Here is a 16,816-nt window from a genome sequence, read left to right on the forward strand (position 1 = left end):
ATTTTTATTTTATATTTTTACATACATTTAAAACACGTTGCATTACGTTCCAAAACACATTTCACACACTAAAATGAATTTTATTGTTTATTTTAAAATATTTATTTTAATTTATGGGGCGAAATGAAACACGGATATGTTGCCAACGTGGCAAAAAAAATACGTTTTAAAATGTTTATATTTAAAATATATTTAATATTTTAAATAGATGAATTCGTCAATTTAGTATATCTGCCCAAAATATGTTAAAATACATTTAACAAATACATTTTGGTAATTTGTATACAATTGGAAAAATATATTTTTTATAATTTTTATATTATTATTATAGATTTTTTACCTTCACATGGGTAATAATTCTAAAAATAATAAGTTTTGCACGAGCTGCTGAGCTCCTGACAGTTAATAAAAATGATCATCTAATTCTCCCTGACAAAAAAAAAACAAAACAAACCGACTTAAATGACGAAGCGTCGCATGAGCAGCGGCCTTTTGGAGAACTACAATTCCCAGCATGCTCCACTATCAGGAAGCTGTTTTCTCTGGGAAGATTAGCAGCTAGCCGTTTTTGCAGATTGGTTTGCGGGGTCGGTAAACAGGTAAATAAACATTTGAGGAAGTAAATATACACCTATACATATTGCGAACAGGCTTAGCTATACTGCTACACCACGAGCCTTTTCAGTCTTTTGGCCAGTATCTTATAAACTGTTAGCGAGCTAGCTAGCTAGGTTAGCTGGCAAGCTGAAGCTGGTCACTAACTCCTGGCTTGACCAGCTGCGGAAGTTAAGTTAGTGGTATATGAGTCCAAAAACCAGAAGAGCCGCATGTTTGCTGTGGGAAGGTTATTTACTGCTTTCACTGACTGCGTTATCATGTCTATGTTTCTGCTGGTCTCGCTTGCAGTCCCTCCAGGTGTGTGGAAGATGCAGGAGGGGCTTGCATGACCATTCTCACAATGCAGCCTGCTAAAGTAGGTCGAAAAGCACAAGATCCCCCTTCCAAGCCAAAAGACAAAGCCAAAACCACCAGGGTAGACCAGGGTCCTGATTCTAGTGGTCAGAGTCAGAGCAAAAAATCCAGAAAGGTTCAAGGGTAAGTGTACACTCGCTTCACTAGGGGTGCACTGATATTGGAGTTGTGGGATGATGCCAATATCTGATATTTTCGTGTGTGTCACTGGCGATGCAAGATGTGGTAACTTTCGGAACACCTTGTGCCAAGCATCTAGACTTTTCTCTGTCCTGACACCAAGCTGGTGGAACGGCTGGTGTCTGGACAGCAGAATCAGGGGTCAGCCGAAGACCCACCTCTATGGAGAGCACTGCAAGCAACGTTAGGTTTACCTTTGCTAACTGCACTATGTAACTCTGGTGAAACAGGCAGGCAAATTAGTATCACAGCTATTAACGCTCATCGCACCTGTTCTTCTCCACAGGTTTTTGCACATTTTAGTCTAGACATTCAGGTTCTAGGAACTGTGTAAATTCTTTACTGCTTTCTGGAAGCATTGTAGCTGACCAGTACCTAGAATCCAGGGTCTGTCAACACTAGCTTTGCATGTTCTAAAGAATGACTAAGCACTTTTGTAAACCTGACTGCCAGACATGTCTCGACGGTGCACTCAAAACATTTGACAGACTTTGTGAAGGAGGTGGATCATTTGGACTGAGAGAGACAGGATGCTCGTTTCCACAAATTGCCCGCCGTCTAGGCCGCTCCGACCAAGAGCCTGTGGTTCTCAATCCAAAATAAGTGCAATTCTGAAGCAATGAGACTTAATGAGAAATGCTAACATATGAGAATGCTTGGATTCCGGTACAATTAATGTTCTGGAATGGAATCCTCTCTTGCTGGACAGACAAGTGACCCCCAGACGGTCCATGTTTTAGGTCATGTGTCGCGAGTTGGGTTAAAGCAAAAATTTCAGACTGATCGTGTCAACAAATAGTACCTTAAAATACACTATATTTCTAAATGTTAATTAAGTTGCAGCCGTTTACTCTCTCTCCATTCCCCCTTCTCTCTTATACACTCTCTCTTTCTGCTCTCCTATTCTCTTATTCTTTTTGCTTATTCCTCTTTTGCGGTCTATTTTTCACTGCCTCTTTTACTGTATTCTACTCTCTCTCTCTCTTTATATACTCTTATTGAAGGTAATTAAAATTTTGGATTTCAGCATGCAGTTATATGTCTGGCAGACATGTAAATGATTACAGATGTGGTCTGATAAGACTCTGGGTCTTGGGCCACAAGAGGGCGTAAAAGTGCTTCCCCCGCTGTCCTATAAAAAGGTTCTCAGAGGCTGCTTTTGGGTAGTGTACCTCTTTGTGCCTTTACAGCGCACAAGACATTGTGCCCAGTTAACAGACTTTAAGAGGCAGCGCATCATTGGACTGAAAGAAGCAGAATGGTCATTTTCACAAATTGATCGCCATCTAGGCTGTTCTGACCAGGCTCCCTGTGTCCTTTCTTTTGCAGTGGTTAATTTATTTTTTAAGTACCTTTAAGTTGCACCCATGTTCTGACACAGATACACAGTCTTGAGCTGTAGAGAAGTACTGCCAATAAAAAAGACTTTCTGCAGCAGATAAATTATAGGGGTATGAAGCCCCCGAGCACCGAGCTGTGGAGCAGTGGAACTGTGTTCTCTGAAATGATGGGGCTCCATCCAGTGTGGTCGGAATGACGTAGAGTGGTGATGCTTGAACATCCTGAGCTCACTAACACTCCTGTCGCTGAATTGAATTTTTGAATAGCCTTGATTTCTGAAGAAAACGAATGAATAAACAGGCATCCCACAAATGTTGTCCATTTGTCAAATCTAATTACCTGTGTGATGCATGTAGATATTTTGTAGCATATATCTGCCAGTACTGATAACATTCCGGTATCCTTGTGCATCCCTGGTTTGAACACTGTATCATTATGGTATGTGTATAGACTCAAATTATGCTCATCATGCTGAGTTCACCTAGTCTTCCCTAGACAAACTCTGGAGAATCCTGGCCAAACGCTACAAGCAGCTGGTAACCTGAATCCCAGACAGACTAAAAATGGCGAAGCCACAGAGATGACCTCCGATATGCAGGCCGAAGCCACGCGTTCGAGCCAGGAACATCAGCTTCCCCGGCAGCGTCCGGCAGGGATATCAGTTGCTGAGGATGAAAACAGGTACTGCGCTGCCTGAAACATTTGTGAAATTGACAAGGATGCCCTCAGCGTTGTGTTCTTCACATACCGTACAGTTTAACCACCTTCTGTTTTACCATTCTGTCACAGTGATGTGGACCTATACAGAACAGCGGAGGAAATAGAACAGGAACGGCAGGAAAAGCACCAGTCATATACAGGTACTTAAAAAGACACAACATATATCATGCTCAAGACCAGGAACTATGGATCTTGGAATTTGGTTCACCATAGCCTTTGTCTTTTATTTTGCTGCAGTGCTATTGGATAATTGCTATCTCACATATGTATAAATTATACTTAGCTTTCTTAGTGCCTGATTCTGAGGACCAAAACAGTGTGGCAGCTCCTGAGTGTCTGCTCACCTACAGCCAGAGAGAATGGAAGGGCAACACCTCCAAAAGCCGTCTCATCAAAAAGGTACGATGTCTTTTGCAGGCTTTAGGTTCTGTACATTGTCGGTCAGAAAGAATTGCTCAGATGTACAAATGCTACTCACTGATAGTTAGTTGTTGAGATGTATTTGGGGTGATCTAGCTCTTCTTTTTTGCTGGACAAATTAAAAAAAAAGTGAGTTGATCTGATCTGGGATGTGGACTAAGAAGGTCAGGTGAGGACATGGACAACACAGTCACCAGATTCAAACACCTTTGAGAACTGGCGGATAATTTGGAGAAGAAAAAAATATGAAAACCCAACAATTGTAGTTCTTATCGACTGCCAGTGCATAGCTGTGTCCCATTTGAGAGGCTTTGTTTAAATACTGATTGCGGTAAACAAGGCTGTTCCATTTCAAAGGCAGAGAATATGTATCCCTATTTTCCATGGCAACGAAGGGTCCGACGAGACATCCTGAGATTCGTTACATTGCTAGGTCACAGGAGCGGCATTTTGTGAAGCATCGGTAGGAGCTGGAACAGTGGTTCTGTGACGAACAGGAAATCCACCCTAGAGCGGACTGTCTCGTTTAATTTCAGCCTCTGCAGTCTATGTAGCCTCCGTAGGCTATGCCTTGGCACGTCCTTCGAAGGATGCAGCCCCTAAATTGGGACACAACTTATGGTTCTTTGACAGTCTGTATCTGAGCACAATATTCACATGTCATTGCTTTTAGGGCTATGAAGCAATAGGTGAGAAGTTTGAGAGTCTGCGCAGAGTGAGAGGGGACAACTACTGTGCTCTGAGGGCAACCCTCTTCCAGATCCTCAGCCAATCCCAGAAGCTCCCATCCTGGCTCAAGGATTCTGAAGTTCTTCAGGTTGTATCCCATCGCTTAAATTTCAATAACCAAAAACCTCACTGTTTATTCATGCAGTCCAGTAAATGTCAGCATAATGCAGTTAATTTTAGGCTGATATTTTTGAAATACATTAAAACCATACTTTTCTGAATTTACATGGAGTGGAATGTGGACTTGTTTCATATTTTACCTGTTAAATATAACCCTGCCGTGTGTTAGGCTGTACTTTAGCCTGACTAGCTTTCACTGGGGTATTCACTTGCTTTTAAATGGTGCAAATTACTACAGACACCAAGAGGGAAATTAATTCTGTGACTTTTCAGTGACTGAAAAACACTCTAGGCTGAATCTCAAAAACATTGTCAGAATAATTGTAATGCTGTCTCTAAAAAAAATACTAAAAAGATGACAAAGTATGTTGTACCTAAATTTGTTTAACAACCTAAGAAGTCTGTGTTATGTTTCACCCCATGTTAGAGCCTGCTCTATATGTATGTGTTTGTTGTTACTACAATTATGCAGGACAATATGTGCATCTCTCTCTTTTTTTGTATACAGTGGCCAGAACAAATGCAGTCTGTGGAGGAGTTTGTGGATCAGTGGAGGTTTCCACCTGCCAGCAAAGCTGGAGGAAGAGCGGTGGAGCGGCTGGAAGGCTGTCTAAATCTCCTGAGAACGAGGGTAAATGTCATCTACTTCTCATTTAAGCTGATTGAAATGTTGGTAACACTTTATTTTACAGTTATCTTCAGTTATATTTGTGTTATTATGCATCAGAATTCCACAACTTGTAACATTTTGTGTTGTTATGTTTTGTAATTCCACTATTTGGTACATTTGTGCAATTATACATTGGTTTCGACAACTTCACACATTTGTGTAATTTTGTTTTTGGAATTTCACAACTTATGTAATTACACAGCTTGTTCTGTAATTACATTCCATCTTGTTTCATGTGTGTAATTACATTCCCGCTCTTGTCCGCTTGTCATTTAAACAGATTGGAAGACTAATGGAACTCTCCTGTAAATATAAGTAATTCACACCATGTCCACTAGGTGGCGAGTGACTGTGAAATAGGTGCAGGTCACCACTGTTAAAACCACATACACTTTGGTGAAAAAGGAGTGCATGCTGTGGGATTTCCTCCTAGTTTAGCAAGTGTTTGAAGAATCAGGAAATCCCTTGTTTAGAGAGTCTGGCCCACATTTTTGTAATGTCTCTGGGGAAAAGTCTTCTACTCCGGCTGAGGTGGTTCTCATAATTCCAGTCTTCAGTGTTGCAGCAGTGTGGGTTCAGCCTTTAAAACACAAATGAAACAAGTTCTGGAAGTCTGATGTGTAGTTACACAAATGTAATAGGTCTTATTTTCATATTCGGAGCAATGTTATCACTGATTATTAAGCAATTATTTAATTCTGATTGTTTTTATCATTCCAAATAGTCTACCATTAATTATATAAATAAAATCACATTTAACTTCAGTTTGCATTTTGTTCAGGCAGTCTGCACTACTGTCTTTCTCTATTTTGTTTCTATGAAGGATGTTGCATTTTTCCACACCTTTTTATTAAATGTAAATGTCAGTGTTTTTCTTATTGTTATTTTAATATCTAAATAGTCATTTTATTTGCAGCATTCCGCTCCCTGTTCCAGTTATTATTAAAAAATAATGAATATGCCATTACATCTGTTATTGTGTGAATAACTGTGCTTTTCAGTGTTTGTCAGTTTTAAAGATTAAGATTATTAGGATCTTTACAGGTTTTTTTAGACCAAGAAAGGAAGTCTTCAATATCTGACGCCTCCAGAGGGACTAATTTTCCTTTCGTTTTATTTCAGTGGCAGGAGGCGGTGCAGTGTGTGACTCCCGCCGAGAGGGAATGCGTGTGCCAGCAAGTGTTTGTGGGTCAAAGTGAAGAATATGAGCTGCTGGAAGCTCTGAAGTTCCTGATGCTGAAAACGGCCGTCCAGCTTCACTCAGACCTGGAGAAGGGCTCACAAGTCCCTGAGTTCTGCTGGCTGCTCTTCGCCCGAGACACCTCCAAATGCCCAAAGAGCTTCCTCACCAATCATCTCGGACATGTGGGATTCAGCGGAGGACTGGAACAGGTGAGGACTCCAGATAAACTTCAAAACAGAAAAGATCTTTACCACCAGGATGGTATTAGTAATATTAAGGGGGGGATTACAAAATTGGGAAATGCAGTTTTGAGTGCTTTTTAAAGAGGACCAATCAGAACAGCTTATTTTAGGGTGTACTTACACAAGGCGATCCACACCACGCCTGAGCTCATTCCCCCTCAATGCCTGGATCTGTCTTTAGATACACAACAAACCACATAAGACAAACCACGTTCTCTCCGCTTATTGGTCATGCCTGTCTGGGGCGGGAACAAGAAAGTAAATACAGGAACAATGTCCGGTGTTCTGGACTAGTGCATATTTCTCTGCAGTTTAACATGAAGCAACCGCAGAGATGACATCTGTTCTTAGCTGTAGTAGTACTGATTATCTGGGCTGTACACCAGGTTTACACCTGGCTATGAGGAAAACACCTGATAAGTCGATCATGTTCTCACCACGAACGAATCACAAATGGTTTGGGACCGAACCGAGACCACCTCTACTTGATGCAGTTGTTTTGGTCCACACCCAAGTGCGATTACTGTATTCACACCTGCCCAAGGAATCACACCAGGGGTCAAAACAATTTACCAGTACAATTTCACCTGACTAAAAGGTGTGAAAATGCCTAAATATTCCATTTCCCAGAATTCTTTCCTTGGTGAAAAAAAAAATCCCTTCACAGCATCGAAGCTCGCCTGTGACTAGTAATGACCTGTCTAGATTTATTTTATAGAATATTAATCACATTACAAAGGTGGGTGGAGTCCTGCCGGAGTTCTCTCATTGCCACAGCATGGGGTGCTTTCCTGGGCCGAGAATCAAGCCTCAGGCACATGCAGTACAGTGGCCTGGGCTGTGTTGAGTGAAGACAAGGAAGATTGAGTCTGTTTTTTTCTGCCTCATGCAGGTGGAGATGTTCCTGCTTGGGTACTCGCTGCAACAGACAATCCAGGTCTATCGCCTCTACAAGACCGACACTGAAGAGTTCATCACCTACTACCCAGATGACCACAAAGCAGACTGGCCTTACCTCAGCCTGGTCACAGAAGATGACCGGCATTACAATGTACCTGTGCCCAAACAACCATCCTCTAAATTTGACGAGTCAGGCAGGCCTAGATGGAACATCCCCTCTGGCGGCCAGACCCAGGAGAGACGTGTTGCACATCAGTAGAAAAAGCTGGATACAATCATGCATGTCCTCAGGAGCTGTTTTTTTTCTGTTGTTTTATGTTTAGTGCTGTTCCAGTGGGATTAGTGTTTTAAATATATATGTATATATTTATTTTTTATTTGACAGGTTTTATGGTTTTCGGTCAGCTTGTTTGTTTATTTAATTGCAATTACAGCTGATGGTTTGTTTATCTGCACTTTCTGGCATAGTTCTAATGGTGTAGAATGGCTCACAAGACAAACACACAGTTCTAAGATAATCAAAACTGTTTCATTTAAAGTATATTTATATGGAAGAAGAATGAAACTTAAGTGTAGAATTCAGTTGGGAATTCCACAGTTTGCTCTACAGCTGTATTATCAAATCATTAAACTGTAAACAAGTCATTTAGAGTGGTTGAGTGTGAAATGGTGCATTGTAGAGACACTTGTTAGAGCTGTGATGTCACAACTTTTAGTTACAATTAGGTTAATGTGATTTACTATTTAAAACCAACTCTAATATACGTGTTTTATGACTTTGAGTGCTGTCACGCAAATCTAAAACCCTTGTATCTCATTTTTTGTTGTTTTTCTTACTTTTTAATGTAAATTAGGGAAATAACTGATATTTCATTTTAATGCATAAAAAATACAAGATTTTCACCAGAAGTCTCCATGACTCAAGGATCCAACTTGTCATGATCTTAATGTGTATTCTTAAAAAGTGCAAATTTTCCCTTTACGTCAAGCAACAAAAATAGTTTAATTTAATTAGCATTTAAATCAATTTGCCTGCAATGTGACATATCCTGCCCACGTCGTGATGAAGATGCTTAAACCATATCTTGCCATATACAGTATTGCGCAGCCCTGTAAATTTGGCAGTTGTTCTTTACATTGTTGCTAAATTTCATTAATAATGAACCAATAGAAATACTCCAAAAAGACTTGGAATAACAGCATTGACTCTCGCATTGACTTCCATTGAAAGTTAAGGTTATTTTCTTTTCCTGTAAAGTTACCATTTTGGCTATACAAGGTCTTTGCGCAACAATGTGTAATGCTGATAGAATACTAGTAAATCTGGAGAAAAAATGACTATTTGGCCATCTCACACGCTTCATGAATTTTTATAAGATAGGTTTTACACCAAAACTGTTGTAAAACCATGTCTCAGCCATCAGTCACCACATCGTAACTTTTTAATGTAATGACTTGGATCTCGCTTATAGAGACATTAAAGCAGCACTATGGAGATTGCCGTTTCTTGCTCCTGGGCTCCCCCTACAGTCAGGAAGGGTAACTTGTGCTTTGAGCCACCATTAATGGACACATTTTTCTGGACAAGCTGAGGGATGCAGAACCAGCATCTGAAAGGTAAAACAGCATGTGGACTGTGGAGGCAGTCCACAAAGTGTAAAGTGTTAATACAGGATTTTACACAAATATGAGCCCGAGCCCAGATTAGCAACAGTAGAGACGCTATTCTTCTCATTACAGGTCAGTTGAGCATCAACATGATTTTGAGGCTGTCATTTTAAGGTAAAAATGCTACATAGTGTTGTCCTAAACTCCACCATTTCACACCAGACCACTCTGAATGACTGTTTACATCTTAATGGCTTGATTATACAGCTATGTAAACCAAAAGAAAAAAATCTTAGGAGACTTAGGACTGTTGGAAAGCCTTTGCTGGTGTATGTAATGGGCAGTGACTCAAAGTGAAATTATGATTTTTGTATTTCAGTTGTGCAAATCAGGAATTAATGTGTGGAATATAATTGTAACTGCTGAGCTTGTTATGTGTGTGCATGTCTTGGTCTACAAAAATCCCACAGGCTTTAAAACTACATATGTGTTTAGTGAAGATCTGGTCCTGACAAATCTCAGCAGCCACAGTTGATAACCTAGTAAATATTGTTTTCCCCACATTTTTTTTTAAATGCATGAACTGAAACATATTTAACGATTTACATTCGTGAAGAAGCTGTATTATACATACAGCATTCCCCAGGCAGTGAATCTGCAGTGTTCCCATTACAGGTATGTTATGGCAAGCCCTGTCCACTGGAGGGTGTGTGTGTGTGTGTGTGTGTGTGTGTGTGTGTGTTTACAGAAGAACTGAGAGCCGGTCAGCACTGACAATCAGAATTACAAAAGTGAACATCCAAACGAGGGGAAAGTGAAAATTCATATTTTGTATTTAGGGTTTATTACTGTATAAAAATGTTGGTAGCCTCCAAGGTATAAAGGTCTAAAGGTCAGAGAGGTCAACAATGTATTCGGTTATTAAACTGCATTCAGTTTGAGGGCTATCTTGAGTATTTTTTCAACAACTGAGTTTCACTGCTGTAGTGGTGTTTGTTCATTTGTACAAACCCAGTATGAATAGAAAAGGCCATTACGTATCAGAGGAAACCGAAACTAGAATTTGTCTTGCCTGTTGTCCGACTGGATACATTTTACTGAGTTAGCTGTATCCTTCAACAGACTTTAGAGCAGTAATGTAGAGGGGAAAAAAAGTCAAAGGAACATGCTTTGTTCAACCTCAAATCAGCCAAGACATGTTTGGCTTCTGAAGCTTGCTTCTTTAATTTAGACCAGGAGATGCTAAGCTAACATCGCTAGCAGGTGCTGGACTTGGACTGTCACCAATCTCATCCCAATAAATATTTTTAGGAACATTTACAGCTACAATTTTAGTGAAACAAGTAGATTTTAACAAGCAGCGCAAATATGTTTTTATGATGTCTGTATTACGTACCACTTTCCAGAAAATTGTGATATTCATTAAAGCCCGGTATAGTATAACTATAGTCACCCAGCATAGGCCGATTCCACTTGCCCTAATACCGTTTCTCCATCTTGGCAATGTCTTGATGAAACCTTTCACCATGTTCGTCACTCACGGCACTGATGTTGTCTGGGAAGAAGTGGGAATGAAGAAAATGTATCTTTAGTGACGTGTCTCACTTCATCGATTTGTATGCCTGAAACAGACTTTGAACCTATTGGACATAGTCAGGTGCTTTACTGTTGCCTAGAAAGTTACAAACGACATTCTTAAAGGCTGCCCAAGCAACACGTGACCATAAAAGTGGCTATCCTTCAACACATCGCTGATTTGTGGACCAATGTAAACATCCTTTTTTCATGTTGGCCTCACTTCTGCCGCAAATAAACATCTACCGCAAATAAGCAAAGGCCTCACTTTGCTTGGTCATTGCCTTAACAAAGTTTTTCGTTAGCCCAAGTTTCATGTGCAAATCTTCTTTGGATCCAACGATGGGTCACGTGCAACCTTCTCTTGCCCTGGAACCACTTACTGTCGAACTAAAAAAAAAAAACTATGTTTCAAAATGTTTGTAAAACAAAGTTGCCTGTTCCTCAAAAAATGATGTTATATGATGTAAAAATGTCAAGGTCGTTTCTGTGATCAGCATCAAAAAGTGGAAAAATATGTAAAAGAAACAAAAACCTTGTAGATCAAATAATCAAAAGAAACATGGTTCCTTAAATAAGTTCCTTAAGTATGATGATCGTTACAATGTGTTGCAGCTGGAACCAGCCTGGACGCAGGTCTCGCACTGATAGCCTTCTTGTGATGAGGATATTAATGACTGCACTCTACAGTGAACAGTGAAGTCCTGTTGTGTAATTTCGCTTAATTAACATAGGCCTGTTTTGTATTTCTGACATGATCAGCCATGATAGACCCTCATTACAGTAGCAGCATGCCATCATGGTGGAAAGATACAGATGAACTTTACTTAAGTTTAAGTCAGTGTGTGGTCTGATGGCTAATAAGGGGAACTGGGCCCTGTACGAAGACAAATTTAGTGATATAAATTTATACTGAAAAATACAATATAAAAAAGGGAAACATCTCATTTGTAACAGATATTTTGGACTTCTACACAAAATAAAAGTATGTGGATAAAAGTACAAGTATTTTATTACAGTTTCAACAGTACAAACCATGCAAAATAATATTTAAGCCCAGTAGCAAAATAGTATTTGTCACACCTGCATGTAATGAGTTTAATATATGAAGTTGTTCCACCAACTGGACTAATCCAAGTTACAAGAATTTCCCATGGTGATTCATCACCACTGGCAGTACACAGTATTCTAAGACTAGTTCACACTGTACTTCACACTGTACATGACAAAATGGAACATGCAGAAATGCATTTGCATAATATTTAAATATTTGCATAATTCACTTCACATACAGATGCAGTGACTAATGCAAATATACTGAAAAGACATCTAGGGGACAGAAGTAGCTACCTGCAAAGTCAGCCTGGTCATAGGCCTTGCCCCTGATCAGAGGTTAGTAGAGTTGAGGTAAAAATCTAATTTGACTACAAAAATGTAGCAACTGAGAAATAGAGCTGCAGTGGATTTTTATTTTTAATAAATAGAAATTGAAAAAAATAGAACAAATGAAAATCCAACATTGATTTTGAACCATTGCTTCAACAGAATTATTTTAAAAAGTAAACTCATTAAACAGGCCTGAACAAAAATGATGGTACACCTGAAAATAATGTGACCAAAGGGACATGTGAAATCAAGGTGTGTCCACTAATTAGCATCACAGGTGTCTACAATCTTGTAATCAGTCAGTGGGCCTATATATAGGGCTACAGGTAGTCACTGTGCTGTGTGGTGACATGGTGTGTACCACACTCCACACATGGACTAGAGGAAGCGAAGGAGAGAGTTGTCTCAGGAAATTAGAAAGAAAATTATAGACAAGCATGTTAAAGGTAAAGGTTATAAGACCATCTCCAAGCAGCTTGATGTTCCAGTGACTACAGTTGCACATATTATTCAGAAATGTAAGATCCATGGGACTGTAACTAACCTCCCTGGACGTGGCCACAGGAGGAAAATTGATGACAAATCAAAGAGACGGATAATACAAATGGTAACAAAAGAGCCCAGAAAACCTTCTAAAGAGATTAAAGGTGAACTTCAAGCTCAAGAAACATCAGTGTCAGATCGCACCATCCGTTGTTGTTTGAGCCAAAGTGGACTTCATGGGAGATGACCAAGGAGGACACCATTGTTGAAAACAAATCATAAAAAAGCCAGACTGGAATTTGCCAAACTACATGTTGACAAGCCCCAAAGCTTCTGGGAGAATGTCCTAAGGAACTTTTTGTCAAGGCACATCAGCTCTATGTTCACAGACGGAAAAATGAAGCATATTAAGAAAAGAACACTGTCCCTACTGTGAAACATGGAGGAGGCTCTGAGCAGTTTTAGTAATGATCAGATACTCTGAGCAGTTTTAGTAATGATCACTTACTCTGAGCAGTTTTAGTAATGATCAGTTACTCTGAGCAGTTTTAGTAATGATCAGTTACTCTGATCAGTTTTAGTAATGATCAGTTACTCTGAGCAGTTTTAGTAATGATCAGTTACTCTGATCAGTTTTAGTAATAATCAGTTACTCTGAGCAGTTTTAGTAGTGATCAGTTACTCTGAGCAGTTTTAATAATGATCAGTTACTCTGAGCAGTTTTAGTAGTGATCAGTGACTCTGAGCAGTTTTAGTAGTGATCAGTTACTCTGAGCAGTTTTAGTAATGATCAGTTACTCTGAGCAGTTTTAGTAGTGATCAGTTACTCTGAGCAGTTTTAGTAATGATCAGTTACTCTGAGCAGTTTTAGTAGTAATCAGTTACTCTGAGCAGTTTTAGTAGTGATCAGTTACTCTGAGCAGTTTTAGTAATGATCAGTTACTCTGATCAGTTTTAGTAATGATCAGTTACTCTGATCAGTTTTAGTAATTATCAGTTACTCTGAGCAGTTTTAGTAGTGATCAGTTACTCTGATCAGTTTTAGTAATGATCAGTTACTCTGAGCAGTTTTAGTAATGCTCAGTTACTCTGAACAGTTTTAATAATGATCAGTTACTCTGAGCAGTTTTGGTAGTGATCAGTTACTCTGAGCAGTTTTAGTAATGATCAGTTACTCTGAGCAGTTTTAGTAATGATCAGTTACTCTGAGCAGATTTACTCTGAGCAGTTTTAGTAGTGATCAGTTACTCTGAGCAGTTTTAGTAATGATCAGTTACTCTGAGCAGTTTTATTAATGATCAGTTACTCTGAGCAGTTTTAATAATGATCAGTTACTCTGAGCAGTTTTAGTAATGATCAGTTACTCTGAGCAGTTTTAGTAGTGATCAGTTACTCTGAGCAGTTTTAGTAATGATCAGTTACTCTGAGCAGTTTTAGTAGTGATCAGTTACTCTGAGCAGTTTTAGTAATGCTCAGTTACTCTGAACAGTTTTAGTAATGATCAGTTACTCTGAGCAGTTTTGGTAGTGATCAGTTACTCTGAGCAGTTTTAGTAATGATCAGTTACTCTGAGCAGTTTTAGTAATGGTCAGTTACTCTGAGCAGTTTTAGTAGTGATCAGTTACTCCGAGCAGTTTTAGTAATGATCAGTTACTCTAGGCAGATTTACTCTGATCAGTTTTAGTAATGATCAGTTACTCTGAGCAGTTTTAGTAGTGATCAGTGACTCTGAGCAGTTTTAGTAGTGATCAGTTACTCTGAGCAGTTTTAGTAATGATCAGTTACTCTGAGCAGTTTTAGTAATGATCAGTTACTCTGAGCAGTTTTAGTAGTAATCAGTTACTCTGAGCAGTTTTAGTAATGGTCAGTTACTCTGAGCAGATTTACTCTGAGCAGTTTTAGTAGTGATCAGTTACTCTGAGCAGTTTTAGTAATGATCAGTTACTCTGAGCAGTTTTAGTAGTGATCAGTTACTCCGAGCAGTTTTAGTAATGATCAGTTACTCTGAGCAGTTTTAGTAATGATCAGTTACTCTGAGCAGTTTTAGTAGTGATCATTTACTCTGAGCAGTTTTAGTAGTGATCAGTTACTCTGAGCAGTTTTAGTAGTGATCAGTTACTCTGAGCAGTTTTAATAATGATCAGTTACTCTGAGCAGTTTTAGTAGTGATCAGTGACTCTGAGCAGTTTTAGTAGTGATCAGTTACTCTGAGTAGTTTTAGTAGTGATCAGTTACTCTGAGCAGTTTTAGTAATGATCAGTTACTCTGAGCAGTTTTAGTAGTGATCAGTTACTCCGAGCAGTTTTAGTAATGATCAGTTACTCTAGGCAGATTTACTCTGAGCAGTTTTAGTAGTGATCAGTTACTCTGAGCAGTTTTAGTAATGATCAGTTACTCCGAGCAGTTTTAGTAGTGATCAGTTACTCCGAGCAGTTTTAGTAATGATCAGTTACTCTGAGGAGATTTACTCTGAGCAGTTTTAGTAGTGATCAGTTACTCTGAGCAGTTTTAATAATGATCAGTTACTCTGAGCAGTTTTAGTAGTGATCAGTGACTCTGAGCAGTTTTAGTAGTGATCAGTTACTCTGAGCAGTTTTAGTAGTGATCAGTTACTCTGAGCAGTTTTAGTAATGATCAGTTACTCTGAGCAGTTTTAGTAATGATCAGTTACTCTGAGCAGTTTTAGTAGTGATCAGTTACTCTGAGCAGTTTTAGTAGTGATCAGTTACTCTGAGCAGTTTTAGTAGTGATCAGTTACTCCGAGCAGTTTTAGTAGTGATCAGTTACTCCGAGCAGTTTTAGTAGTGATCAGTTACTCCGAGCAGTTTTAGTAGTGATCAGTTACTCCGAGCAGTTTTAGTAATGATCAGTTACTCTGAGCAGTTTTAGTAATGATCAGTTACTCTGAACAGTTTTAGTAATGATCAGTTACTCTGAGCAGTTTTGGTAGTGATCAGTTACTCTGAGCAGTTTTAGTAATGATCAGTTACTCTGAGCAGTTTTAGTAATGGTCAGTTACTCTGAGCAGTTTTAGTAGTGATCAGTTACTCCGAGCAGTTTTAGTAATGATCAGTTACTCTAGGCAGATTTACTCTGAGCAGTTTTAGTAGTGATCAGTTACTCTGAGCAGTTTTAGTAATGATCAGTTACTCTGAGCAGTTTTAGTAGTAATCAGTTACTCTGAGCAGTTTTAGTAATGGTCAGTTACTCTGAGCAGATTTACTCTGAGCAGTTTTAGTAGTGATCAGTTACTCTGAGCAGTTTTAGTAATGATCAGTTACTCTGAGCAGTTTTAGTAGTGATCAGTTACTCCGAGCAGTTTTAGTAATGATCAGTTACTCTGAGCAGTTTTAGTAATGATCAGTTACTCTGAGCAGTTTTAGTAGTGATCATTTACTCTGAGCAGTTTTAGTAGTGATCAGTTACTCTGAGCAGTTTTAGTAGTGATCAGTTACTCTGAGCAGTTTTAATAATGATCAGTTACTCTGAGCAGTTTTAGTAGTGATCAGTGACTCTGAGCAGTTTTAGTAGTGATCAGTTACTCTGAGTAGTTTTAGTAGTGATCAGTTACTCTGAGCAGTTTTAGTAATGATCAGTTACTCTGAGCAGTTTTAGTAGTGATCAGTTACTCCGAGCAGTTTTAGTAATGATCAGTTACTCTAGGCAGATTTACTCTGAGCAGTTTTAGTAGTGATCAGTTACTCTGAGCAGTTTTAGTAATGATCAGTTACTCCGAGCAGTTTTAGTAGTGATCAGTTACTCCGAGCAGTTTTAGTAATGATCAGTTACTCTGAGGAGATTTACTCTGAGCAGTTTTAGTAGTGATCAGTTACTCTGAGCAGTTTTAATAATGATCAGTTACTCTGAGCAGTTTTAGTAGTGATCAGTGACTCTGAGCAGTTTTAGTAGTGATCAGTTACTCTGAGCAGTTTTAGTAGTGATCAGTTACTCTGAGCAGTTTTAGTAATGATCAGTTACTCTGAGCAGTTTTAGTAATGATCAGTTACTCTGAGCAGTTTTAGTAGTGATCAGTTACTCTGAGCAGTTTTAGTAGTGATCAGTTACTCTGAGCAGTTTTAGTAGTGATCAGTTACTCCGAGCAGTTTTAGTAGTGATCAGTTACTCCGAGCAGTTTTAGTAGTGATCAGTTACTCCGAGCAGTTTTAGTAGTGATCAGTTACTCCGAGCAGTTTTAGTAATGATCAGTTACTCTGAGCAGTTTTAGTAATGATCAGTTACTCTGAGCAGTTTTAGTAATGCTCAGTTACTCTGAACAGTTTTAATAAT

General features: G+C 39.0%; 1 protein-coding gene across 4 annotated transcripts; it reads left to right on the plus strand.

Annotated features, from left to right (window-relative positions):
- Nucleotides 1-516: 516 nt before the first annotated feature.
- otulinb (OTU deubiquitinase with linear linkage specificity b) lies at nucleotides 517-10,844 on the plus strand. Of its 4 annotated transcripts, none has more exons than XM_072688165.1 (9): nucleotides 517-599; nucleotides 907-1,095; nucleotides 2,989-3,174; nucleotides 3,283-3,353; nucleotides 3,506-3,612; nucleotides 4,307-4,450; nucleotides 4,991-5,113; nucleotides 6,275-6,544; nucleotides 7,470-10,844. In XM_072688165.1, exons 2-9 carry the CDS (start codon nucleotides 944-946, stop codon nucleotides 7,734-7,736), a joined length of 1,320 nt encoding a protein of 439 aa, XP_072544266.1. In that variant the 5' UTR covers nucleotides 517-599; nucleotides 907-943; the 3' UTR covers nucleotides 7,737-10,844. The 4 variants fall into 4 exon arrangements, with proteins under 4 accessions (XP_072544266.1, XP_072544265.1, XP_072544268.1 ...); XM_072688164.1 differs by having other exon boundaries at nucleotides 3,497-3,612; nucleotides 7,470-10,843; XM_072688167.1 differs by lacking the exon at nucleotides 907-1,095 and having other exon boundaries at nucleotides 535-599; nucleotides 2,979-3,174; nucleotides 3,497-3,612; nucleotides 7,470-10,843.
- Nucleotides 10,845-16,816: the final 5,972 nt, after the last annotated feature.

The sequence above is a fragment of the Salminus brasiliensis genome, chromosome 9 (genome assembly GCF_030463535.1).
Source record: "Salminus brasiliensis chromosome 9, fSalBra1.hap2, whole genome shotgun sequence".
NCBI classification, from domain to species: Eukaryota; Metazoa; Chordata; class Actinopteri; order Characiformes; family Bryconidae; genus Salminus; species Salminus brasiliensis.